The sequence below is a fragment of the Pogona vitticeps genome, chromosome 1, assembly GCF_051106095.1.
Source record: "Pogona vitticeps strain Pit_001003342236 chromosome 1, PviZW2.1, whole genome shotgun sequence".
Lineage (NCBI taxonomy): Eukaryota > Metazoa > Chordata > Lepidosauria > Squamata > Agamidae > Pogona > Pogona vitticeps.
Genome location: NC_135783.1, coordinates 272,214,447 through 272,237,785, shown reverse-complemented (window position 1 = coordinate 272,237,785; position 23,339 = coordinate 272,214,447). Strand labels below are relative to the sequence as shown.

The 23,339-nt window shown below is 41.4% G+C and overlaps 1 protein-coding gene across 6 annotated transcripts in view; it reads right to left on the bottom strand.

Annotated features, from left to right (window-relative positions):
* Positions 1-23,339, bottom strand: part of MPPED2 (metallophosphoesterase domain containing 2) — a 179,176-nt gene that overhangs the window by 112,373 nt on the left and 43,464 nt on the right. For all 6 annotated transcript variants that reach the window (XM_020795628.3, XM_020795623.3, XM_078384030.1 and 3 more), the window contains exon 3: positions 1,017-1,198. In XM_020795628.3, coding sequence (XP_020651287.3) covers positions 1,017-1,198 — 182 coding nt within the window. The remainder of the gene's footprint in view (positions 1-1,016; positions 1,199-23,339) is intronic.

Sequence of the window (23,339 nt, the reverse complement as noted above, 5' to 3'; positions counted from 1 at the left end):
TGTGAAGAAGTTGGTGATGGTCAGTAGAAACAGAAATAGGAAAGGGGTGAAGAAGGGCCAGAATGTGAAAAAGCAGCTATTGCGTTTTTTACAACTTTTAAGAAAATCCTTTTAAGAACCAAAAATTTTACTTCTCTTCTCTCCCGAAGGGCTTTCCAACAGAATCCAGTGGGATTTAATGATGCCATTAGGGGCCTTCAGAGACATGGTCTCTCAAGACACAAGCCATAAAAGTGCAATGTCAGAGCCACCCTTTAAAAGACTTTTTATTTAATGATGCAGTTTCATTTAGACAAGCAAAACTTTTTTTAAAAGACCAGCTCATTCTTTAGGGTCATCCTGCCACCTTTATTTTCTTCCTCTCTTCTTCCTCCTTTAGCAACTAATCTTCCAGCCCCATACAACGGGTATCAAAATTTCTCACTGAAATAGGAGGCCTAATAACATTAATATCCCTTCACCTCAGTTTAGTGCAATCACTCCTATCTTTCATTTTACTTGCTGAGCATTGCATCAACTTACTAATTGCTGTCTAAATCAAAGGACTGCATGGATATACTTAGCAAAATTCAGCAGTGCAACAGGTACTTGGCTTTTTAGAGACTTAATAAAGCATCAAGTTAATGTTCCTGTACCTCTTCATCTGTTCATCACACAACTTTCTGCAAGCTACATTTTCTACTGCATGAAGACAGAAAAAAAGTATTTGTGTTTTGCTCTTCCTCTTTTGCCCATGGCCAGAAACTCAGGTATCCTTCAGGCTATACACAGCAGGGATCTCACAGTTATCATCATGAGATGTCAGATAACACAACACTAGGTACTGAATATACAAGACCAAACATATAAATCCACACTTAATTAATAGAATTATATTTCAACTACACAAAGAACATAACAAGTGACAAGGTTGCAGGGTGAACGCTCTTCAAAGCTCTAACACAATTAGGAGGTTGTAAGTGACACTTGGATAGCAAAGGTTAATTGGGGTCACCCAAATGCAGTTAATTCCTTACCTAACCAGTCATTAAACTTCTTAACCTCAGAAGGCAGCCCCAATTCAGTGAAATCGCCCGTGTGAAGCAAGATGTCCCCATAAGGCATCTGGATTCCATCTGTTCTGGAGTGTGTGTCTGAAATGCAGACAAACCGCGTGTGGCCTGCTGGTTTCGGGGTGTCGTAAGGAATCGGATCGACCCTAAAGCAAAGATAAGAGACCCCATTAAAATTAAACTTACAACACATTTGAAACACACAAGGCATAATATGTTAAAAATGTAGGTGTGATACCCATGTGGAAGATTCCCACAATTGCAATATTTCCATATAATTAATCCAAGATCATGGGAAGGAAGAAAAATAGGATGTTGGAAAGCATGAAAAATCTGGAAGTACCTTTGACTCCTTTATCAAACTATCTCAGCCCACACGTTAGTCTGACTCAAGGAATAATAATTTCTATTAAGGCATGTTCAGTGTTTCATGAGCCTAGAGGAACGCTTGTACCTCTACCTCATGTTTCTATGGCCCTTCTGCATGTTGCTTGTAGGCATGGCATGCATACATACACAGCTGAGGGAGTGGCGGCAAATGCAGGCAGCAAAGTGATCTCTCTCTCTCTCTCTCTCTCTCTCTCACACACACACACACACACACACAAAGAGAGAGAGAGAGAGAGAGAGAGAGAGAGAGAGAGAGAGAGAGAGATTCAGTAGTCACAACTGGAGTAAGCCAACTGAATCAGTGGGGATCCAATAAGTCAACTTTTCTACAAGTTTCACTGATTCAACAGGCCTAATCTAGTTTTGAATTACTACTGGATTTCAGCCATTATTTTTATGAAAAGATGGACCATGATTTTTAATGTGATTCTTGTTAAACAGTACCTTAACAGCTCATCTGAACAGTCACATCTATAAAGTATTCTGAGGTTTTTACCTTACAACAAGCAACCCAAATTCAAAAGACAAAGCCAAACATATTAGCATGAATGCTTCAAAAGAAAATTACTAGATGCACTCTTAATTTAATCCAGGTGTCAATATTTAGAAAGACAATGGATAAAACCAACAGGTTTTGGAATCACAGGCTCCGGATCAAGAATTTCCCTCTTTCGCAGTAACAGACAGCACATTTTTTATCAGGCAAATAAAAGCACAAACCTTTAGGAAGTAGAATATCTTCAGCATGTCACGAATTATACAAACTATGCATCATCATACAAGCTTTGCACAACTAATGAAATTCTGTATCACTAACCAATATAGTAAAATAGCATTTCAACAGACTGAATGGCCAAGACTGAACTCCACATGCAACACTACACGTGCTAAATCCAGCCTCTAGTTTCTACAAACATGAGACTTATTCATGAAAATATGTTTACTGATCCACAGGCTGTGGGGTGTGCTACAGTTTTCTCCTTTGTTTCTGATGTCATCATTCACACGTGGAAAGTGCTGAGTCTGAAAAGGAGCCCCTCCACTATCTGTGAGGGCTCTCCATGTCAATCAGGACCATGGAAAAGCAGTGTCCTTACTTGCATGGAGAACTCCAGGTACAACAGAGATACTCCTCCTCAAGAGTCAGCACACCCCTTATATAGGAAAGTGATGACACTGGAAACTAAGAGGGAAGGGCTGGAGCAGTCCCCTCTGCACTTGTTGAGTACATGTGATTTCTGAACAAATGGCCAAGGCTATGGTCACTAAAATGGGTTAGAATCTTCATTCAACCAAAAAGCATCCTGGACATATTGCTGGAGCAATAAAAAAGAAAAAGAAAAAAAGGCATTGCAAGATTTAGCAACTGCTTAAATAGGAGAGGAAGGAATTAACATGATAGTTCAAAATAAACCCTATAGAGAAAAATAGGAAAACTGTTTTGACATCCCACTTTCCCCAATACTCCACTGAGAATTCTATTTTACTTCAGTGTTTACTGCCAGTGTCCTTTAACTTACAGAATACTATATAAAAGATCAAAAGGTAAAGAAATATGAAAAGGAACTTATTTCTTTATTGCCAAAATACGGGACTCAAAAAGTATTGCAAAATTATTACATAAAGTGTGAGGAACAACATTTACATTTTTTATCTTTTTTTTTTGGTACTTGCCTCCTTTTAGATAGCAAAGGAATTACCTATTCCTATTGCAGGCCTTGTTCACTCTTATATAGTTAGAAAGCAAGCATAAATGAAAAAGGGAGCAAGCTGAATAATTATATGGCCTATATAACTGTTCAGCAAATTTTAATTATAACACACAATTAATGGATTGCTCTGATAATGTTCTAAAGTAAACAAAGCCATTAACCCAGACAAAATTCAGTGAAACTGTATTGTGAATTTGAGTAACACATGGATTAGATAAACGAGGGGTTACACAAACTAGGATATACTTATCTAAGTACTCTCCTTCTTTCCTTACTTCCAATGTAAATTTTTTAAAAAGAGTACCTTTTTAGTTCAATTCCCTAGGATAACACTGCAGTATAAACATGAGGGTAGAAGCATCTGGCTGCAGAGTCAGAGGCTGGAAGTTAGAATCTCCACTGTGACTCTTGGAAGAGGTACCAGCCAAGATCATCCAAAACATGTGTGGCTGCTGGGGTTCAGGGCTCAACCACCTATGCTGTCTTGGTCAAGCCCAGACTGCCACTAGAAGAAAGCATTAGTAAACCATTTTACTAGTGCTTCCTTCTGGTGATTCAACATAAACTAGAATCAATTTAACAGATTATAACTAGAGATAGGCATGAACTGCTGGTTCATTTACCACCTGAACAGGTGTTTGGCGCTTCAAAGCCCTGTCTCCTCTGGCAGACACTCACTCAGAGACACTGCCCAGAGGAGCAGGGAAGCCAGTCCACTGCCTTCAAGTTGGCCCCCTCTGGAGGGGGCAGGCCTCTGAAGTGCCGAACATCTGTCTGGATGATAAACAAACCAACACAAACCACTTCATCTCCTGTGAGTATGTGGCTCGCAATCCCAGGTTTCCCCAGAAGACGAGAATGGTAAAACCACTCCTGAGCATTCTCTACCTGGAAACACCTGTAAAGGCATAAGCTACTCCATTTTTCCAGACCCTTTTGAAGATTGAAACTTCTCACCCGCCCCTTCCAGGATGTTTTCTGAATCCTAATTGACAGCTGACACCACCCTCATGATGCAGTGGTTAAAATGCTTTACCACAGCCAAAACTGTGCTCCAAACCCGGGGTTCAATCCCAGCCTTCTATCCTTCCAAGGTTGGTAAACAGAGTGCCCAGCTCGCTGGGGGGGAGGGCAATGTGTAGCCTGCATAATTAACTTGTAAACTGCATAGAGAGATCTTCAAGCACACTTTTTTTTCTTTGCTCATGAGACCTATGATGCCAATTTTTGCTAGAGTACTGATTAGACTTTGTACTATTTGAGAGGATTAGTTCCATGGCTTCACACATAAAGGGGGATGCACCAGTAGGACAGAAGCCAATAGCCACATCCAATATATTCTGAAAAAGAATTGAATTATGCCCCCCTTTGCTGATGACTTGGGCTGTTCCAGGATTACTTTCTATTGCCTTAAAGGTAAGGTTCTGTTCTTCAAGGTCCTTTACTTTTGTGTACAATGTTGAGTAAAATTTTTGAAATTCCAAATTAATATCCTTTAGTGTAATACTGTACAGAGATTATTCTGTGTGCCCGTAATCAATGGAATGTAATGGAACTAGAAAATATGTCTCGCTTGTCTTGGTCCTCTAATAATTTTCTGGGTTTTTGTATAGAACAGGACTTAAGGGTGGGGCTTCAGTCCTGTTGTATGCTTCCATGTTACATTAAAAGTCGAAGTAAATTGCAGACAGTGGAGACACTGCTCTAGATTGGAAATGGGCTCAAGTCCCCCCAAAATGTTGGACTAATATAGTAAATTGTAGTCCATTGTGGAATATGACTGCCATGTCATATTCTGCAGAAAGCATTGCAAATAAAAGTCACCAGATGCTCTTTGCAACAGAAAATCCTTCTGAATACACCAGAAGGCAGTGTTCTATCTTCAGAATGAAACAGAGCATTCACAATGTAAATTTGCCATCAGTTGCTCACATAGGCTTTAATGAGACAGAAAATACATTCTCAACTGCTATTCAGGATTTCACCAAACTAATGGAAGGCAGCCTTCCCAGAGAATCCTAACTTATTTATAATTTTTACCGACTGAAAATTAAAAAAATAACATTGAATACAGAAAAGTACAAAGACATAGGAAACAACATTAGAAAGGCCAAACAACAGCAGTGTTGGCAAAAGCCAGAGAAGAACCAAGACTCCTTTAATCTGCATTAAAAGTAAGTAAGGATTTTAAAGAGCTGTTTGAAGGCAGCAGATCAACAGAATTTATCATATCCAATGTAGATACTGGACCAGACATACAGAAATTGGAAACACTATATAGCTAACAAAAACAACAAAGCTCCTGGACTCTGTATTTTTGCAGAATTATTAAATCAAACAGAAAATGAAGACTTAATGTTTTAGTGAATCTTGCAAATCAATTCTACGTATAAGGCTAGATATGTTCATGTGTTCAAGCTTACATTACTGAAAAAGGTGAATGCCATAATGTGGAGAGACTACAAAATGAAAAGCTCAATGAGCCAATCACTTAAGGTTTTTGTAAATATTCATGACAGAAGTGTGGGGGGGATTGCAAAACAAATGTCTTCTGATACACAAACATTTTTTCCTGCTGACACACACTTTGGATCCGGAAGAAAATCTGGAACTAAGAAAATACTATTCTCTACATGTGTACTGAAGTGCAACACGGGTATATACTTTTTAAATCTGTACTCCACAAACATCTTTAGAGAAGCACTCACTGTTCAAATGATACCACTGTCAATAACATCTGATATACAAGACTGAACATACAGACAGTACAGCATTACTAATTAACAATTCATATACTCTGCAAAAGTTACATCGCAAGAATTTGGTTTAAATGAACAGTGGGATCACAGCTGTGCAATAAAGTTAGAACACAATTGGCCTGGAGCAGGTTCAAGATTAAGAATGTAATATACAGGAAAACTGAAAATTAGTTTTGAGTATACACTATGCATTCTCAATTTTACTGTATGGCACAGAATCATTGACTTTAATAATGTCTGGTTTAATAGAGACAGAAACACTTGAAATGAGGATTTATTCTAGAAACCTAAGAATTTATTTGATTAACAGGTAAACTGCTGAAGTACTAAACTGAATGAACAAAGACAAAGAAATCATCAAACTTAAAATGCAGAACAGCAGGACACATCAGACACATAAAAAGAAACAAAAAATGCAGATTGTTACAGCTGATCATTCAAGATAACTTAAATGGGAAAAGAGTTGCAGGAGGAATATGTTACTGGATGCAGCATCTTGGAGACCGGTTTGGATGCAGATGCAACACAGCATCATTGTTCAGAGCAGCCACATCCAAAAAGATAATAGTTGTGATGGTATCCAACCTCTGGTAGGAAATTAACAAGAGTTTTCACCAAAGCACAAAGAAAATATACAGTACGATATACCTTTTAGAAACAAATGGAGCAGAAAAGGGAGATGGGTTGATTTTCAACACTTTCTAGCTTGTTGGACTTGTGACCATTTCAATCCAGTCAGTTTGAAATGTAGCACCTTTGTAGACCTTATCAAGTAGCTTCTGAATGTCAAGCTATTGGCTTAAAAACTGAAGCTTATCATGGGAGAACAGTATTGTTGGGTGTTTGACCTGCCTTAAGTTAAAATACATTTAGTGTTCCATTTTAATTCTGGAATCTCATTCCTCTATTGCAAGTCCATGAATGGGCAATGTGCCTCACTACCATGCCTTGCAATTGGGCTTTCCTTGGTAGGAGAAGCAAAGGCAACAATAAATACTCCAACACCTTAGCTTCCCCCCTTGTAGGAGTGCTTTTCTGATATTATAAAAATATATTAAACCATATTTATTATTGTTATTTGTTTTAAGTACACATCAGCATCTTCTATGTATAAAAGAGTAACATCCACTGGCATGGTTTTGCACAGGAAGGGGGGGGGGAAGCATTTTAATTAAGAACTTACTCTAAAGATTTACACCAGAAGGTCTGGCCAAGAACTGTAACCAAGTTGACTTTCAACTGGTGGAATATCAAAGTATCTGCTGACTCGGACAGAATAATGCATTGCAGATGCTAAGAAGTTAATTGACTTTACCAGTTTTACACAGCATAGGCTGCAGAAACACTTTCCTGCTGAAACTAGTAGAGCCACTGGTTCCCATACAGTACCTTAAATTGTTAGCTGTGGAGTATTCAATACATTTGCAGAATTTTTTGGCTCACTGGACTTGGAGCTGAAGCCAAGTTGTTAAGCGCATAAACAGAAGAATATACCCTTCCCTGGAATAATTCTAACACTCTGAATTAACTGCCTGGAAGTTACAGCAAGAAGAGGATCACCTTCGAAGAGAAGTAATGCTGACAAACTCTTAACCCTAACCTTGTTGGCAACTATCTCAGTCGTAAGAGTATCTTAATGAGACAAATTAAAAGGCAATGGTTGAGACCTCAAGCTAATGAATTGAACTTCATTTACTTTGTTATAGGATGGCACTTGAGATGGAGCAGCTATCACGTTCCAAATGAACTGTGAATAGCAAAAGGGGAGAATGGAAAGAGTTCATAATCTTGATGAGATACTAAGGGCTTGATCAGATCATCATTTAAAGTGAGGATATTAAGAATCCTGAATTGCACCAGTGCTCTCCATGCAGAAGAATACAGAACTGATACACTGATAGACATATTACATGCAGAGTACCCTGTTTCCCTGAAAATAAGATGGAACCTGAAAATAAGCCCCAGTATGATTTTTTCAGGATGCTCATAATACAGTATAAACCCTACCCCAAGAACAAGCCCTAGTTAAGTGAAACCCCGCCCTCCATCATTGTGCAGCCACCAGAAGATGACATGATAGTATTTGATTAATGTAGATTGTTGTACATGAAAATAATAAAGCACCCCCTGAAAATAAGCCCTAATGTGTTTTTTGGGGGGAGCAAAAATTAATATAAGACCCTGCCTTATTTTCGGGAAAACACAGCATGTAGATGCTGCTGAAAAAACTGAGCACAAAAACATACCCCATTTCCTAGTTGCTCTCCCTGCCTTGAGCATTCATGAATAATAATAAGATGTATGGCATCCTTCAACCATGGCCACAGCAGGAGACACTCATGCATAACATAATCCAACATGACTCACAGAAAGTAAAGTGATCAAGCTGTGTGGGACCTTATCAGTCTTCTGGGAGCTGCAGGCCAAAGAATTAGCTTCCTCTTTGTCCCTAGTGCAGTGGCTCCCAACCTCAGGTTCCCAGACATTCTTGGACTGCAACTCCCAGAAGCCTTCACCACTAGCTGCGCTGGCAAGGGCTTCTAGAAATGCAGCTTTTCCCCCATGCAAGAGGAAGCTATAATGGTAACTGCTGAAGCTGTTGAACCTCTGCACTAAGACAAATCACTCAAAGGCAGGACTGGTTGGAGACATTCTGGCAACGCTAGATTTACTGTCAACCTTATGAAGCTCTTTTGGGACCAAGAACTATAAAGACTACATTGTGACTTTCATGCTAAAATGTTGCATAGAAAATAACTGCATTAAATAACACTTCACAACTATGAAGCAACAATATAGAAAGATGTTTATTCTTTTTAGAGGAGACAATTTAAATGTATCTTTCAAAATCTCTGGTCATTTACTTACGCACATTTTCATCACATGGAGTTGGAAGCGTGGCTCCACCAGCAGCAAGGAAGCTCAGTTATGAAAGGCCTTACATATTGCTTCTTTCAAGAAGCTGACACATCATTTTCCTGTGTTACAAAGGGACACCGACCCTGAGGGTTCTGCATCTGTGTAGCAGAATTTTATCCTACATTTAAACTATCTTTCCTGTCTGATGATTGTCCAAGAAAAATGTGAATTTATTTGGTGCCAAAGGTAACTGAAAATGTATTTTAAACACACAAACACACACACACACAGAGAGAGAGAGACAGACAGACAGACAGACACACACACACACACACACACACACAGAGACAGACACACAGAGGACATTTTAAAAAAGAAAGAAATGCCCTGAATATGGTTAAGCAGTTTGAAAAAGTACAGAAAGTGTTTAAAAAGCCACTGAGCAAATTCAAGCCTTTGGGCAGGTACAAATAAGGTGGGGCCAGATCCTAACTGTAATGCTTCATTAAAACATTTCTTTAGAGCTAGTATTTTAAACAACGTAAAACACAAACATAGGCATTATGAAGCAGTCATCCTAACATATGTACCCTACACTTTTGTAGGTTTTCACCAAAAGGACTGCAGCCCTACAATGAAAACTACTTCGATTCTCTACACCCACATATTAATAACAGTTCTGCCTAAGAGGAGGCCTCAAGGCTTTTGAGGCCCTCAGATAGTATTTTACACTTTCCTATAGCACATTGTTGTTAAGAAAATAAACATTATATACAGCGGCACAAGTCAAGTGGCATAAATCAATGTGGAGAACTGCTGCTAGTTAAGAAGTCAGTCCTTGCATTTTTCCTCCTGTGCCAAGTCATACAATAAAAAGCAAGTCAGACAAACCTTGGCTTCTTAACTAGTGGCAAGTCACTGCAGTGATTTATACCATGTGACCTATGCTGGCATATACAAGTTATGGAATTCCACCCAATGAATATAATCCTAAATAACCAAGATAGCAGACAGCCAGTTGAGCTGCTACCAGGCCAGATGATTATGTACTGCATCCAAACCCCTCCCAGCCTAGGGATGCTGGAAATTACTTAGAACTAGCCTTGCCTTGGCTCAACTTTGTGCTAGCATGTCAACTATCTTCCTGAGTTGGAAAGAATTTGGTTATAGCATAATTCAGCTCTTCCCTTACTCTACTTCTGCAACAAATCTTAGTCAATATATAAATTATGATACCAGATCCCTGAGATCATCCAGCAGAAGGGGGTTCTGCAAGCATTTCTCCTGACAGAAGGAAACTTCTGCTGGCAGAAGGAGATCCTGCCTATTCAACCTCTTCCCCCATTCCTGTGCTGGCATGCAGACCCCTCTCTGTGGGCACGCAAGCCATAAGTTGCTGGATCGCTACCCCCAGCAGCCAAACCTGAAGAGGTGGCTGCAGCCATGGTGCTAGTGCCCCAACAGGTGGCGGGCCAGGATCCGGAGCAGCTGGCACTGGCAGTGGTAGGCCAGCCAAGCTATAGGCACGACTGGAGGCGGATCTGGAGTGGGGTCTGGAGGCACCTCTGTGCCCAAGATTGCCCTTTCCACTGCAACTTCTGCCACTTCCACTTCCTCCTCCACCACCGCCCGCTGCCTACTGAGTTGTTTTTTTTTTTTTCAGTTTAGGCACTTGGGATCAAAAAGGTTCACCATCACTGGTATAGACCAATAAAATTCGCCACTTTATTCACAACCATTATTTCCCATTTCTCGGCTATCTTTACCACCACTCCTGGCACACATTCTCTTATACCCTTCTGCATCAACCCCAGTCACATATCATATAGGTAAATACAAACCTACAGACAATCTATATACCATGCAAAATTACCAGTTACCATTTCTGATGTCAGATGGATGTCAGTTTGTTCTCTTTCACAGAGATTATCCTGACTACCCTTATGAAGAATATAGAGCCATTGCTGACAGAGGATGGTCCATATCATATTAGGGGATGAACAAGTAAATGGGCCCAGTTGTTGGGATGAGTCGCAGAGCTGCCAGAATGCATATGGGGAAACAAACCTAGCTGGCATCTAGGTTTGTAGCAACTTCAAGCCCCTTTTTCTTCTTCTAAATTGTACTGCTCGTTAACCACCAGTCAATGGTTAACTCTGGGGGCTATCTGCAAATAAAAACAGTCCAGCCATCCATATTACTGTGAGAAGTAATATTCTTCAGAATTATATGTCGCTCACTGATGGTATGAGTGAGCTACAAACTGTATGTGCTTGAATTTGGTACAGTGGACCCTTGACTTACAGACGGCTTGACTTACAGACTTTTTGAGTTACAGACTTCTCTGGCCGCAAAATTTAGGTTTGACTTGCAGCCTGAGAATTGACTTACAGACCAGAAAAAAAACAAAATGGAACAAAAACGGCCTGTTATGGGATTAATCGGTTTTCAATGCACTGTAGGTTAATGGAGACTTGACTTATAGACTTTTTGACTTGAGTACCGCCTTCCAATACAGATTAAGTTCTCAAGTCAAGACCCCACTGTATTAAATAGACGTAATTAAATTAAACAGGCTTAATTAAATGTACTGTTGCTGGTTTTCTGTTCTAGAATTTTATTAATTGTTGAAAACAAACTTGTTTAACAATAATTTTAAATTATTTATTACTTGATAAAAGTATAATAGTGAAAAACTCTACATTTTCAAAAACAGTTTGACTCTGAGCAACAGTAACTATTACTAATAAATTCTTTGTTTTTCTTGAACATAAAATGCATCTGTTCATGAATGCTGTTGTATCTTTTCTATAGTGTCTCTATAATATTTAGTCAAAACACAACAAATGTAAGTAAACAGGACTGTGAGAAGAGTCTGCAGTATGAATAAAGGAACATTTCCATTAATAATGCAGAAGGCAGAGGTTTTGTGGCCAACCACACTGTAGGTTGTCTATGAACACAGATTTCTGCTCATCCTTCCACCCTTCAAAAATTAATGAATTTTAAAAAATCTCAGTGGGAATTCCTGGGACATTTCCATTTATCACCAATGTTACTGTCTTATGCTGTTGACAATTATTCTTCCCATGTTAAATCATTTATTTTTCATTCAGCTGCAAAATGGACTACAGCAAAGATAAAATATGCCTTAAGGATACTCTTGGAAACTCAATTTAAACATTCTTTTACCTTCCAGTTTGTATCAGTAAAACTCTTCCCCCCCCCCCACACACACACACTACTTTCTCTTTCTCTCCCCTTCTCTCAAACCCACATTCACTCCAAGATCTGATAATAAAATTTGCAATTACAACCCAAGTCTGTTTGGGAGTCAAGCATACTGAAATGCCTTATTGTAGCTCTCCACAAATCAAAGTTAGAGCTCTACTACTTATTGAGCAGAAGCCATCCCTAATGAGAAAATCAGATTAGCAAACACTTCATATGCAAAAGCACATGAGATTGTGAATATATGAAAACACAATTGGTCTCTGAATTTGTCTTCAGCAAATCTCATTTTGTTTGTCTGCTCAGAAGGCAGATGCCACTGTTCACTAGAGAATATCAGTTTCTCTAGCTAATAAAGTAAATCTATATTCTCCTGCTTGGAAGCATAGAAGCAAATTGTCAGCATTAGAAGCTCAAGAACAGAGAAACAAGCTGCATGACATAAGGTTTTATGATGCAGAAGGAGATGGAGGCAATGTAATTTTAGTTATGTGATTTACTTACAAACAATGCAGATGCAATCTCACTTTTTACATTCCAAGAAAAAAGACTGAACTTTATTGTCTAGAAATTATTACAGAGCCACAGGAAAACCATGACACACATCTGCTGGAAAACAATCCTTAATATTTATTTATTTATTTATTTATTTATTTATTTATTTATTTATTTATTTATTTATTTATTTATTTATTTATTTATTTATTTATTTATTTATTTATATGCTGCCCACACTACCCAAAGGTCTTTGGGCGGCTTACAACAATTAAAATACAATACAATTTAGAACAATTAAAATACAATTAAAATATATATAAAAATTGCCATCGGACCCACAGCTAATATTATTTCAATTAAAAGCCTTTTGGAACAGGAAGGTTTTGTATGACCTGGTGCCGAAATGTCATCAGCGTCGGAGTCCAGACAAATCTCAGTCGGGAGGGCATTCCATAGTCTGGGGGCAGCTGCCAAAAAGGCCCTTTGTCTACAAGCCATCCCTCTTACCTCCTTAAGGGACAGCTCTTTCAAAAGGGCCCCCTGGCTAGATCTTAACTGCCAGGTAGGTTCATATGGAATGAGGCAGTCCTTCAGGTATCCAGGGCCCAAGCCGTTTAGGGCTTTATATGTCAAAACAAGCACTTTAAATTGGGCCCGGGCAGCAACTGGTAGCCAATGTAACTTATACAGAATCGGCTTGATATGTTCCCTGGTGGCTGCACCACTCACCAGCCGCGCAGCTCGATTCTGGACCAGTTGCAGGCGCCGGACCGTCTTCAAAGGCAGCCCCACATAAAGCGCATTGCAGTAATCTATGCGGGATGTTACCAGTGCATGTGTGACTGTCATGAGACTCCGCTCATCCAGGTAGGGCCTTAGCTGGTATAATTTCCGGAGCTGAAGGAAGGCGCCCCTGGCCACTGAGTCCACCTGGGCTTCAGTGTTAGACTGGAGTCCAGGAGCACCCCCAGGCTGCGGACCCTGTCCCTTAGGGGGAGTGTAACCCCATTCAGGGCAGGGAAATGGCCCTCCAGCATGTCCAGTGAAGCACCCACTAACAGCACTTCCGTCTTGTCAGGATTGAGTTTCAATTTATTATCCCTCATCCAGTCCATTATCAGGTCCAGACATGAGTTCAGCACAGAAACCGCCTCACCTGGATTGGTGGAAAACGAGAGGTAGAGCTGAATATCGTCAGCATATTGCTGACTCCTCAGCCCAAACCTCCTGATGACCTCTCCCAGCGGTTTCATGTAGATGTTGAACAGCATGGGGAACAGTATTGAGCCCTGAGGAACCCCATGACATAACTACCATAGGGCAGAGCAACTGTCCCCCAGCACCACCCTCTGGACACAGTCAGCCAGGAAGGAGCAGAACCACCGTAAAGCAGTGCCCCCAACTCCCAACCCAGCCAGCCTATCCAGAAGGACACCATGGTCGATGGTGTTGAAAGCGGCTGAGAGGTCCAGGAGTATCAACAGGGTCACACTCCCCCTGTCTCTCTCCCGGCAAAGGTCATCATACAGGGCGACCAAGGCAGTCTCCGTGCCAAAACCTGGCCTGAAACCCGATTGAAATGTATACAGAAAATCCGTTTCATCCAGCAGCGCCTGGAGTTGCCCGGCCACAACCCACTCCAACACTTTGCCCAAATAAGGGAGGTTCACCACTGGTCGGTAGTTGACCACCAGCCTTGGGTCCAGGTTAGGCTTTTTAAGGAGTGGTCGAATTACCGCCTCTTTCAAGGTGGTAGGGACCACTCCCTCTCTCAAAGAGGCATTCACGGCCTCCTGGACTCAGGTGCAAACCCCCATGGCTGATCTTCCAATTAGCCAGGATGGGCAAGGGTCGAGCGGAGTGGTGGTAGAATGGACAGATCCAAACACCCTGTCCACATCCTCAGGTCTCAACAATTGAAACTCATCCATTAATACTTGATCTAAGCATGGCACACTGGACACATCCTCTAATTCTGCAGTAACTGTGGAGTCCAACCCACTGCAAATCTGAGCGATTTTTCCCTCAAAATGGATGGCAAACTCATCACAGTGAGCTGATGAGCAGTCCGGGACCTCCACCGGATTTCCCAGTTGAAGAAGATCCCGGACCACCCGAAACAGCTCTGCTGGACGACATTCTGAGGAAGCAATACGGCTGGAGAAATATTGCCGTTTCGCCAGCCGTATTGCCACGAAATAGGCCCGATAATGGGCTCTAAGTCGTGTTCCATCGGACTCCCAGCGGGATTTCCTCCACCTGCGCTCCAGCCATCTCCCCTCTCGCTTCATCGCCTGCAGTTCAGAAGTATACCAAGGAGCTGTCTGGGCTCAGCGAGCAGGGAGAGGGCACACAGGCGGAATCGTGTCAACTGCCCAGGTCATCTCCCTATTCCAGAGGGTGACCTGAGCTTCAAGAGGAGCACCGACCATATCAGACGGATAATCCCCCAGAGCATTCAGGAATCCATCTGGATCCATTAGTCTCCGAGGGTGGATCATCTTAATACATCCCCCACCCTTGCAGAGGGGAGAAGAAGCTAATAGACTAAACTTGACCAGGAAGTGGTCTGACCATGACAATGGGGTCACAACCAGCCCCTACACACCCAAACCACCATCTTCCAGTCCCGTTGAAAAAACCAGGTCCAAGGTATGGCCCTTCTCATGCGTCGGGCCAATGACACATTGAGACAGCCCCATGGTTGTCATGGTGGCCATGAAATCCTGAGCCGCCCCAGTCAAGGCAGCCTCGGCATGAATGTTGAGGTCTCCCAGCACTAACAGCCTGCGAGTCCTCAACACCAGGTCCGAGACTACCTCTATCAGCTCAGGCAGGGAGACTGTTGGTAAGCAGCCGGGTGGGCGGTACACCAACAGAATCCCTAATCTGTCTCGCAAGCCAAACACACAATACAGGCCCTCAAGACCTCCTCTCAAAGGGACAGGAAGCCTGGTCAAGGAGATAGAACTCCTATAGACTATAGCAACTCCCCCTCCCCGACCCTCCGAGTGACACTGGTGCTGGACCCAGTACCCAGGCGGACACAGCTGGGAGAGGGGAACACCACCCTCCTCTCCCACCCAGGTCTCAGTAATGCACACCAGGTCAGCACCCTCATCCAGAACTACATCATGGATGAGGGCAGTTTTATTTTGTACTGACCTGGCGTTCATCAACAGCACCGTGTGGCTCGAGGGTTTGCTGATATGGTCACCTGATACCATCTGGTTGGGGGTAGGGCTAGAAGAGGGGATAGATGCAAGATATCTAACCTCTCTTCTCCTACACGGGCATGTTCTACCCCCACCGCCATTCCTTCCCCTACCCAGCACCACCTCAATGGCTGCCCCCTCCAATGCCCTCCCCCCTTCCTGTTCCTTAAAATCCACTGTGGGTCTTTTCTTAATTGATGGCAATTAACTTAAAATAAGTTTTAAAATATATTAAATAAAACCTTTCTAAAGCCCCTTCTCTCTCCCCCCCCCCCCCAGCCATGTGGCTCATGTTCAGAGAGGGGTGAGGCAGCCAGGAGCAGCAGGGCCTAGTCCTGCAGGCACAGAGGGAGGCTGAGCCAGCTCCCTTGAGAAAGAACTGGCATCCAACAGGGGCCCAACCACAGTTCCACTGCCTCTCACCCAGTGGGCTGTGGCCAGCAGATGGGCTCTGGCTTCCTCTGTACGCAGGCACGCTCGTCATATGCCTTCTTATGCCCTAAATAAAAGTGATGAGAGCAAACCAAACACTGACCACTGAGCCAAAAATGAACCAAATGTGTTATTAATGTGTGTCACGTATTCTGCTGATGTAAAACCGCCTCTCAGGGGGAAAACATGGTTCCCAAGTCAGAGCTTCTAAAACATGTCCCAAGCACTTGGAAAAGTTATTTTCTTGCTACCAGTCAGGAACAGTGATCCTCAAAAGTATCCTTTCCAAGCTCAAGTCTTCCCTTCGTTTCTGCTTCTGCTCTCCCTTTCTGCTCTCCCTTCGCTCTCTTTTTTCCTACTCTAGGTTATGCCATTCTGTTATACTGCTAAATTTCATTTATCTCTGTTCTGACTCACAATACACAACATGCTAATCTTGCAGATCAATCAGCTATGAATTTTGAACAGTCCTGAAGAACTGAGAGCCTATTAGCCCCAATCAGCAACTCATCAAGAGATCTTCCCTACATGGGACTACAAAAACGACCAAAAGTGTGTAGCACATAGTATTAGATGTGTTGGATTCTGACTGGGGGATAATGAACTGAAATCTAACATATCTAGAAATGGTCCAATTCAGACTTCTCAGGCTACACAGCAAAACCTATTGGTTGTGGACAGTTTAGTACATCATGAACTTATATTCCTGTTTCTCAGTTCAGTTTATCGAGAAAATTATTGACTGGTCACTTCTTAGGCCCACTTGAGGCCATATATAAATTGTACATTCTTTTAAAAAGAGGAGAAAATGTAATTAGTGTACAGAATGAAGTGAAATACTTTTACAATAAATACTTTTAACAGCAAAAATAAAATTAATTTAAAATCTTTCAAATAGTAAAGCGAAAAAGGCTCAATGACTGACCTAAGATTAAGTTTGTGGCAGTAAAAGCAACAGATTCGTGCACCTGTCTACTCGTAAGTAAAAATTCCATTGATTTCAAAGGGCTTACCAGCAGGAAGGCAGTTCCAAGACTGGCATATGAATTGGATATACGCAACCACTAGTCCCTGAAGAAAATGCTGAGAGTAATATGGAGACAGAGAATGAAATCCAGCAATTTAAAGGCGAAAGTGTTGTAACAAGCCTTCAGAACACTAAGGAATTTTCCTGGATCCATCCATTCCCAAAAGTACACTATATATAGTATACAAAAGTATTTATCCAACATTACTGGCAACAAGATTTTCTCATGACAATGGATTCCATCTCAAACTGTAGCTTGATTTTGGTTAAAAGGAAGCTATAAACATTTAACTTCAAGCTGCAGCTAACAAAGGAAAGCAGAAGAATTTGAATTATCAGAGAGAAAAAGAGAACTATCACACTCCTGGTGATAGTTATGAATCTGTGGGCAGTTCAAACAGACTTCAGCCTCAGGGCTTTCTTCTCCCACCACCAATCTGTGCTTTACCTGGCAGCAAGATAAGCATTCAATAGTTTTTGGGGCAGAATTTCACACATATGATTAGATCAAAGGTCAATATTAAATAACAAAAAATCAAGATTGGCCAAGATTGGTTGAAAGGCATCGTATCCTAATCTTCCTACACTCTAGGCTCCACTGCAGATAACATTAGGATCTTTTGCAAGTCACTAATTTACAGGGTCAGCTGGCTGGAGCCAGAGCTTGGGAGTTCAATTGCCCATTGTGCCTCCTGGGAGAGGAGCCAGATTGTGTAGTCATGGGCAAGCTCCAGGATGCTCTGAGAAGAAGGGAATGGGGTGAACCACTTGGGAGTATTTTCTACCTAGAAAAAACCCTGGGAAGAGTCATTGCACGTCAGATTTGACTCGATGACATACAAATATTATTTATTATAATTAATACAGTCACCATATGCTGAAAGCAATTCGAGAACACAGAACATTTACACTCCAGATCCAACACTGCCTGTAGCAAACCACATACATTAATTTTTCATTCATGAAATTTATTTTAATACAGTCTAGTTCAACTATTACACAATACAGGGATACAATGAAGTAGTGCTCATGTGGCATTCTTCATACAATGATGGAATACAAACCAATTGTAAGTCTGACGTTTTGCATTAAATCAGACTGTGGGAAACAGGAGATATTTCAAGAGAGATTTTTTTTGAGCACACTGATCAAATTTTAATACTACAGACTGCACAGCACATACTGAATTTACGACTAAATTTTTATCTGTACTGAGATGGGCAGAGATAAGAAATCAGCTTGAAGAGAAATGTACAATAAAACTTGGATTTTCGTGGATTTTTTTTCATCTAAACTCTATTTCATCTAAACTGCAGATCCGAGGAAACTATGTCTGAAGTGCGAGCTCAGTTCTGCATTATATGTTCTCCCATTATAAGAAGAGATTTAAAATCATGCATTCCAGAACAATCCTCTGTAGAGATGAGCACGAATACAGTGGTGCCTCGCTTAGCGATTGCCTCGTTTAGCGATGTATTCACTTGGTGATGAGGTTTTTGGAGCAATTTTGTGCTCTGTTTAGAGATATTCCCTATGGGGAAATTTCGCATAGCGATGTTCGGGACCTTGCCTCGCTTAGCGATGACAGTTTAGGTCCCCATGTTTCGCTTAGCGATGTCCGTTTTCGCTATTTTTAAAGTGTCTTAAAATGTTCAAAAACTGTTTTAAATGCTTGGGATTCTTAGTGCACCTTGTGAAACCTTTGCAAACTTAATTTAAGGTGCACTAACGATTCCAAGTATTTCAAACAGGTTTCAAACATTTTAAGACACTTTAAAAATAGTGAAAACGGACCTGTCAAAACCATTGGAATACATTGAATAGGCTTCAATGCATTCCAAAGGGGAAACATTGTTTCGCTTAGTGATGTTTCCTATGGCGATTTTCGCTTAAGGACGGTAATCTGTTCCTATTGGAACGGATTATCCGATTTTAAATGAATTCCTATGGAAAATGGTGTTTCGCTTAGTGATGTTTTCCCATAGTGAAGTTTTTGTGGGAACCAATTAACATTGTTAAGCGAGGCACCACTGTATAAAAACGAACCAAGATATGCAAAAAAATCACTGGTTTTGTTGATTTGGGTCAGTTTAGGTTCGTCCAAACCAGGGAACCCAAACTTTCCCAAACCAACCCAAACTTTCCCAAACCAACGAAATTTCCCCCAATTTAACAAATATCTTGGTGCATATCCCCACCCTCCCACCCCCCCTTCCCACTCCTTTCTTCCATATCTTGTTCTGCCACTGCTGCTGCCGCCGCCACCACCATCTAGAGAGACAGTAGCCCAGTTTACCTTCTGGAAGCTGGGCCTGCTATCTTTGCAACTGCACGTGCCTCCACCTCTCAGCTGAGAGGTGGGGACATGCACAGAAGCAACCATCCTGACCACCTGACTGCTTTTTTAAAAAAATATATTTTTCCAGTTTCCCCTCTTTTTTTCTTAGCAGCCTGCCGGGTTCTGTGAGATCTGTTCGTTCGTTCATTTACAGTGGGGTCTTGACTTGAGAACTTAATCCGTATTGGAAGGCGGTTCTCAAGCCAAAAAGTTCTCAAGTCAAATCTGCATTTCCCATAGGAATGCATTGAAAACCATTTAATCCGTATCTGCTCTTTTCCGTCCATAGAAACTAATGGGAAGCTGCTATTCTGCCTTCGACCACTAGAGGGGGATATTTTGTTTCTTTTTTTCTTAGGTCAAGAAAGGTTCAGGGAAGGCAGGGAAAATACAGTCCAGGCAGTACAGTACCAGGCAGTCCGAAGACTGTCTCCCAATCCACTCTCTAAACGCTGGGAGGAGTGAGGAAGCAGACAGGCACCCTTTTCACTGCCCAACAGTTAATTGAAAGTTCACATTTTGCACTTTCCCTGCTCTTAACTCAAATCTAAGTACTTAAGTCAAGACAATATTTTCCTATGAGTGCGGTTCTTAAGTCAAAATGTTCTTAACTCAAGCCGTTCTTAAGTCAAGACCCCACTGTAGTCGTTTAGTCGTGTCCAACTCTTCGTGACCCCATGGACCAGAGCACGCCAGGCCCTCCTATCTTCCACTGCTTCCCAGAGTTCGGTCAAATTCATTTTGGTTGCTTCACAGACATTGTCCAGCCATCTCATCCTGTCGTCCCCTTCTTCTCTTGCCGACACACTTTCCTAACATCAAGGTCTTTTCCAAAGAGTCTTCTCTTCTCATGAGATGGCCAAATATTGGATGTCTCTGCTTTTTAAGATGCTGTCAAGGTTTGCGTCTTTTAATTTCGTGGCTGCTGTCTCCATCTGCAGTGATCATTGAGACCAAGAAAGTAAAATCTGTCACTGCCTACATATCTTCCCCTTTTATTTGCCAGGAGGTGATGGGACCAGTGGCCATGATCTTAATTTTTTTTTATGTTGAGTTTCAGGCCATTTTTTGCACTCTCCTCTTTCACCCTCATTACAAGGTTCTTTAATTCCTCCTCACTTTCTGCCATCAGAGTGATATCATCTGCATATCGGAGGTTGTTGATATTTCTTCTGGTAACCTTAATTCTGGTTTGGGATTCCTCCAGTCCTGCCTTCCGCATGATGTATTCTGCATATAAGTTAAACAAGCCAGGGGACAAGATACAGCCTTGTCGTACTCCTTTCCCAATTTTGAATCAATCAGTTGTTCCATATCCAGTTCTAACTGTTGCTTCCTGTCCCACATATAGGTTTCTCAGGAGATAGACAAGGTGGTCAGGCACTCCCATTTCTTTAAGAACTTGCCATAGTTTGCTGTGCTCCACACAGTCAAAGAATTTTGTGTAGTCAATGAAGCAGAAGTAGATGTTTTCCTGGAACTCTCTGGCTTTCTCTATAATCCAGCGCATGTTTGCAATTTGGTCTCGATTTCCTCTGCCCCTTCAGAATCCAGCTTGTACTTCTGGGAGTTCTCAGTCCACATACTGCTGAAGCCTGCCTTGGAGGATTTTGAGCATAACCTTGCTAGCATGTCAAATGAGTGCAACTGTACGATAGTTGGAGCATTCTTTGGCACTGCCCTTCTTTGGGATATAGACTGATCTTTTCCAGTCCTCTGGCCACGAGTTTTCCAAACTTGCTGGCATATTGAATGTAGCACCTTAACAGCATCATCCTTTAAGATTTTAAATAGTTCAACTGCAATGTCATCACATCCAATGGCCTTGTTGTTAGCCAGGCTTTCTAAGGCCCACTTGACTTCACTCTCCAGGATGTCTGGCTCAAGGTCAGCAACTACATTGTCTGGGTTGTCCGGGATATCCACATCTTTCTGATATAATTCCTCTCTGTATTCTTGCCACCTTCTTGATGTCTTCTGCTTCTGTTAGGTCCCTCCCATTTTTGTCCTTTATCATGTTCATCTTTGCACAGAATGTTCCTCTAATATCTCCAATTTTCCTGAATAGATCTCTGGCTTTTCCTTTTCTGTTATTTTCCTCTATTTCTTTGCATTGTTCATTTAAGAAGGCCCTCTTGTCTCTATCCTTGCTATTCTTTGGAAGTCTGTATTCCATTTTCTGTAGCTTTCCCTATCTCCCTTGCATTTTGTTTCCCTTCTTCTCTCTGCTATTTCTAAGGCCTCGTTGGACAGCCACTTTGCTTTCTTGCATTTCCTTTTCTTTGGGATGGTTTTTGTTGCTGCCTCCTGTACAGTGTTAGAAGCCTCTATCCAAAGTTCTTCAGGCACTCTGTCCAATAAATGTAGTTCCTTAAATCTGTTCTTTACTTCCACTGTGTATTCATAAGGGATTTGGTTTAGAGTAGCCTGATTTCGATATTGCCCATCTGGTGATTTCCATGTACAGAGTCACCTCTTGTGTTGTTGGAAAAGAGTGTTTGTGATGACCAGCTTGTTCTCTTGACAAAACTCTATTAGCCTTTGCCCTGCTTCATTCTGAAGTCCAAGGCCAAACGTCCCTGTTGTTCCTTTTATCTCTTGGCTCCCTACTTTAGCATTCCAGTCCCCTAGAATGAGAAGAACATCTTTCTTTGGTGTCAGTTCTAGAAGGTGTTGTAAATCTTCATAAAATTGTTCAATTTCAGTCTCCTCAGCAATGGTGGTTGGTGCATAAACTTGGATTATTGTGATGTTGAAAGGTCTGTCTTGGATTTGTATTGACATCATTGTATCATTTTTGAGATTGTGTCCCATTACAGCTTTTCCCACTCTTTTGTTGACTGTGAAGGCTACTCCATTCCTTCTACAGGATTCTTGCCCACAATACTAGATATGATAATCATCTGAGCTGAATTCACCCATTCCTGACCGTTTTAGTTCACTGATGCCCAGCATGTCGATATTTATTCTTGCCATCTCCTGTTTGACCACCTCCAGCTTCCCAAGGTTCATAGATCTTACATTCCAGGTTCCTATGCAGTATTTTTCTTTGCAGCATTGGACTTTCCTTTCACTTCCAGGCACGTCCACAGCTGAGTGTCCTTTTGGCTTTGGACCAACCACTTCATTAGCTCTGGAGCTACTTGTACTTGTCCTCCGTTTTTCCTCAGTAGCATGTTGGACGCCTTTCGACCTGAGGGGCCCATCTACCAGCATCATATCTTTTAGCCTTTTGTTTCTGATCATGGGGCGTTCTTGGCAAAAATACTGGAGTGGCGTTGCCATTTCCTACTCCAGGTGAATTGCGTTTAGTCGGAACCCTCCACTATGTCCTGTCCATCTTGGGTGTCCCTGCATGGCATAGCCCATAGCTTCTCTGAGTTACTCAAGCCCCTTCGCCACAACAAGGCAGCAAACCATGAAGGGGTCTGTGAGACCAATAACCTCTTATTCTTCATATTTTATATTTGTTTTAGTGACATTTTGCCAAGCATTTATTGTTTGATTTGATTTATATACCACCGTCTAACCATTAGTTACTCTGGGTGGTTTACAAAAAATCACAAGACATAATCAAATTCATTAACTTAATTAAATAAATAAATTAAACAATATTAAACAGGTTTTTTAAAAAATGGTAGCAGTTGAATAAAAGGCTGAAAGTCAGCAAATTCTTAAATTGGCAGATGTTGAAAAGATGTTTTGATAAAATCACTAGCCATCCATTCAGAGACCAGAAACAATATAAGATGATTTTAGCAATCTTCACATGCTTAGAATGGTCTGAGTAAGGAATTTTCTGAATAACCTTAGATCAGAACACTTC